Genomic DNA, 5,298 nt, shown 5'->3' on the forward strand with positions numbered 1-5,298 from the left:
AGACCTGAAGTGTTTTGTTAAGACACTGGAACAGTTAATTGGATCTGAGAAAGTCTAAGTTCAGTTGCATGAAGGCTCCAGGAAGATGCTATCAAATTCTGAAGGTTTGAGGAATTGAATTCATTGATAATCTAAACCCTATAGATATGAAAAAAATGGAAATTCTCTGTGATGTGAGTTCTGGGAAGGAGTTTTCTTTGGAAGTAGCAGGATTTTATTTTACCATGCATTTTGCAATTTTTAAATTTCTGGTATATGTAAATAGTTTAGTTTATACTATTTGCACAATGAAGTTTTATTGTCTTATTGCCAGTAAGCATACAGTGTGTGCTGCATTGTTCCTGCTTCAGTGAGACAGCACCTTCTTCAAATGAAAAAAAAACAAAGTATGATCAATCAAGATTGATTTTGTTTTTGACTTGTCCAGTCAAGTGGGATCATGACAGTACACAGCAACTCGTCATTTCCTGACGGGTAAGCTTCACCATGTGGAGTGTCACAGGGATCAGTGATGAGGGCTCAATTATTTACAATCTGCACTACTGATTTAGAAAGAAGGAACTGAACGTATTGTTGCTAAATTTGGTAATGGCACAATGATAGTTAGGAAAATAGAATCCTACTACAGAAGAAGGCCGTTGAGCCCATCAGTTCTGTACTGAACATCTGAGAAACATCCCACTCAGGTAATGCCCAACCTATCCCTAAAACCTGACGTTTACCATAGTTCATCTTGCATAACTTGCACATCTCTGGATGCGATAGGCAATTTAGCATGGTCAATCCACCAAAGCTGAATATCTTTGGACTGTGGGAGGAAACCAGAACAGCTGGCATAAACCCACACAGACATGGGGAGAACATGCAAACTCCACACAGACAGTCACTCAAAGCTGGAATCATGCCTGGGTCCCTGTCACTGTAAGGCTGCAGTGCTAAGCCCTGAACCACCATGTCACGCAAGCCTATGAAGAGTACATAAGGAGTCTACAAAGGGATGGAGATTGATTAAGTGAGTGGGCAAAGAATTTTCAGATGAAGTACAGTGAGGAAAATTGTAAACCTGTCAATTTTGACAGAGGAAATATTTAAATGGAATTGAATGCAGAACTCTAAAATATCTGAGTGTCCACTGCTTGAATCACAAAATGTTAGTATGCCAGTATAGCTCCTGATTAGGAAGGCAAATATGTCTTTACTATGAGGGGAACAGGATATAAATGCAGGAAATCTTTTTGCTGCATATGTATAGATGGTGGGGTGTACTGTTCTGGTCTCCTTAATTAAGTCTGCACTTAATTGCTTTAGAAGCAGTGCAGAGAATGTTCAATTGATTGATTCCTGGAACGGGCAGATTAACATGGGAGTCAGTGAAGTTATTGAAACATATAAGATTTGTGAGAAGATTTGTAGCTCGAAACATATAAGATTTGTGAGAAGATTTGTAGCTCGAGTGCTTGTTGCTGTGGTTCTGTTCGCCGAGCTGGAAGTTTTTGTTGCAAACATTTCGTCCCCTGTCTAGGTGACATCCTCAGTGCTTGGGAGCCTCCTGTGAAGCGCTTCTGTGGTGTTTCCCCCTGCATTTATAGTGGCCTGTCCCTGCCGCTTCCGGTTGTCAGTTTCAGCTGTCCGCTGTAGTGGCCGGTATATTGGGTCCAGGTCGATGTGTTTGTTGATGGAGATTGTGGATGGCACTCTATAAATGCCGGAGGAAACACCACAGAAGCCCTACACAGGAGGCTCCCAAGCACTGAGGATATCACCTAGACAGGGGACGAAACATTTGCAACCTCTTTCCCCAGAGAACTATGGAGACTGGGTCATTCAATGTGTTTAAGGCTAGTTTGGATAGATTTCTGTTTAACAAGGGTGTCATAGGGTACTGAGGAAGTCAGGAAACTAGAGTTACGGCAGCAATCAGATCAGCCACAATGTTATTAAACAGTGGAACAGGTATGAGGGACCAAATAGTCTCCTCCTAACGCATATGTCTGTGTGTAACTCCACTTTCCTGTCCTCTCATTGTATCATTTCCCTCCTGACACGTCAGTCACAACAACGGAGAATCCACTACCCACTGAGAAGGAGAAGTTTAAAAATTAATAACACTTTGACTTAACATGTTTTCCCTCAGCTGTCTAATCCTGAGACTAAGCTTCTGTGTTCTAGATTCCCCAACTAGATGGAAACAACCTTTCAATGTCTCTCATTAACCGTTCAGGATGCATTTCACTGGAATCATATGGCAATCAGCTCAATGTCCCAGAATTTTGTAATATGTTCCAGATCTCACCAAACTCCTAGAAACAAAGAAAGTCTCTGAATAGGAAGAGTTTGGAGGGATATGGGCCGGGTGCTGGCAGGTGGGACTAGATTGGGTTGGGATGTCTGGTCAGCATGGACAGGTTGGACTGAAGGGTCTGTTTCCATGCTGTACATCTCTATGACTCTATGACTCTATGAGTTAGAATTAGAATCCCTACAGTGTGGAAACAGGCCCTTTAGCCCAACAAGTCCACACCGACACTCCAAAGAGTAACCCACCCAGACGCATTCCCCTGACTAACGCACCTAGCCTACACTTCCCTCAACATTTAGTTTTAAACTTTTATCTATAAAGAGAGATTAGAGGCAGTCCGGAGAAAGTTCATTAAGCTGATATCAGGCCGATGATGAGGCGTTGAATAGTTTGGCCTCTAGTTTAGATGAATGAAAGGTAACTTTATTGAAACATACAAGATTCTTAGGGAGACTTGACAGGGTATGGGGAAAAGGTTATTTCATGTTGTGAGAGAGTCTAGGACCAGCAGGCGTCATCTCAGAGTGAGGAATCCCCCCCTTTTAGAGATGAGGAGAAATTTCTTCTTTCAGAGGGTAGTGCATCTGTGAAATTTTTTTTGTTGAGGGCTGTAGTGGTTGGATCATTAACTATATTCAAGGCTGTGATGTTTAATCCATAAGGGACGCAAGGGCTCTGTGGAAAAGACAGGAAAGTGGAGTTAAAGATTAGCGCATTAGCCATGATCTTATTAAATGGCAGAGTAAACTTAGTGGCTGAATTGCCTTCCTCTGCTCCCATGTTGTATAGTTTATTCCTGTATTTTAATTCCAACATGCCACTTGCCTCCAGATTGTATATTATCTCATAAGATAATGGTTTGCATCGTGGTGACCATCCCTTGATGGAGCTCAAGAGCTGTGTTCTGCCAAGGCAGTCTCTGTGGTGATGACAGCAGAATAAGACCTGCTCTGCTCAGAATATGCAAGAATGTGTTTTATTTTTTCTCAGCTACATGGGCTTTTTGTTTCTGAATGTCACTTCCAGTGCCCCTCAGATGTTCACCCTCCAGAGGTGGAGTTTGCTAATGAGTGTCCCTGTCAGTGTCTGCTTACATTCATATCTCACTTGCAGGTGTGCAGCAAGGAACAAAAGTGTCCAGTTCATCATGCAAAATATTATCATCAAGCTGATGAATCTGGCCAAGGCAGTGCACACATTGTTGGTTTAACAATGCATGTTGGCCGATGGATCTCTGAGTTGGTGAACCTGTCCTGCCAAGTGATCTCAAGTACAGGGCTGAGGCAATAAAGGTGTTCCAACACAGTGGTGAACCCTTCTGCTTAATTAAACCAAACACCCAGAAAAGCTCACCTCACCTCATAATATGCTAAAGTATGAGTGACAGAGAACTCCCAAATTCCACTGTTTCAAGAAAATTATCTCAAGTTATTCCTTAACTGTAAAAGTGAACATTAAACACCAACTATTTACAATTCTAAGCCTCCTTTGTCTTAAATGCTTGCTATCTGCCGCCAACTCTATAACAATATACTGTTACAATAAAAACCCATATTAAAATTACTTGAACTTTGGTGTCCTCCTTTCAGCTGAAGATCTCCCTGGGTTGTCTTCTGTCTTTTACTGCGAAGATGTTTCATATGAAAAAGGTACCTTTGATAGAGAGTGTTTTGAATGGCAGTCTCTCTTGATGACAGTTTACTCTGTCTAACTTTGAAAATGCCTTTTTTTTATACCCAAACATTGGATCGTCTCATTGGTTTGAGGTTGGCCAAAAACAATAAATTCAAACGCGATTGGGATTTAGCATTCTGGGGCATAATTTAAACCAATTGGTTAAATTTGATTTGCTGCAACACAGCAACTAAAACTCAGGTATCCATTTCACAGCTAAAAGTTACAAGTTTTCAATTATCCAGCATACTATGCGACTGCTAGTTAGTCATATGACAGGTGCTTGTGGCTTTCAGTGTAAAACAGCATTCACTCTCTCTTAAAGGTATGCCTTCAACTTCATAACAAAGGTAATAACAGGTCAGTCATTTTTGTCCCCTGCCAAGATGACTTCGTCCAGCTCTTATTAATGCAGAGGAGTGTTCTGAAGGTTTGGTAAACTCACAGTTTAGTGTTGTTGGTCAGAATGCTAATGTCCTACATTCTTGTTCTCAGCATAACAGCTGCGGCTTTAGGGCTGGTTTACTGATTTCAGTGTTGAGTGATGGATTATTGCTGATCATGAGCTTATATCTGTGGCTAAGGAGAAGGAAAGATATTGGGATCTCCCAAGCGGTCTTGAATCCGATCTCCTGTGCTTGGTAAGCATTGTTTGCTATATCTCGATATATATGCAGTGCTGCAGCAGCCTCAACATTTCAGGTTTGTCAAAAGCATCAACATTTGGATGTTTCTTGTCTTTCAAAAAATGGATTCTGCTTCTATGTTCTTTTGAATTGAAACAATGTCGAACTTCCTGGCTTCATATCCGTCTGTCATCTTGTTCCTCATTCACTTCACGTCGTGTCTGTATGACTTGCAGCGCCTACCGTGACAGGGTTGTATGGAGTTGTCCTGAGAGCTGGGCAGCTTGCTACGGACAACGATCTATTCGTAGCAAGCTGCCCGGCTCTCAGGACAACTCCATACAACCCTGTCACGGTAGGCGCTGCATGACGTGTCAGAGAATGGACATAGATAACACCATTACACGTGGGGACACCTCCCACCTTGTACATGGCAGGTACTCATGTGACTCAGCCAACGTTGTCTATCTTATACGTTGCAGGCAAGGATGCCCGGAGGCATGGTACATTGGGGAAACTGAGCAAAGGCTACAACAACGGATGAATGGGCACCGCACAACAATCAACAGGCAGGAGGGTTCCCTCCCAGTTGGGGAACACTTCAGTGGTCCAGGACATTCAGCCTCGGACCTTCGGGTGACCATCCTCCAAGGTGGACTTCGGGACAGGCAGCAGAGAAAAGTGGCCGAGCAGAGGCTG

At 42.6% G+C, this 5,298-nt stretch overlaps 1 protein-coding gene across 1 annotated transcript in view; it reads right to left on the bottom strand.

The window, feature by feature from the left end:
* Positions 1-2,680: 2,680 nt before the first annotated feature.
* Positions 2,681-5,298, bottom strand: part of LOC122547429 (probable G-protein coupled receptor 139) — a 17,890-nt gene continuing 15,272 nt past the window's right edge. The window contains exon 2 of the mRNA XM_043686052.1: positions 2,681-2,974. Within this exon, the coding sequence (XP_043541987.1) occupies positions 2,925-2,974 (50 nt within the window). The 3' untranslated portion in view covers positions 2,681-2,924. The remainder of the gene's footprint in view (positions 2,975-5,298) is intronic.

This window comes from Chiloscyllium plagiosum, unplaced genomic scaffold (genome assembly GCF_004010195.1).
Source record: "Chiloscyllium plagiosum isolate BGI_BamShark_2017 unplaced genomic scaffold, ASM401019v2 scaf_9060, whole genome shotgun sequence".
NCBI lineage: Eukaryota > Metazoa > Chordata > Chondrichthyes > Orectolobiformes > Hemiscylliidae > Chiloscyllium > Chiloscyllium plagiosum.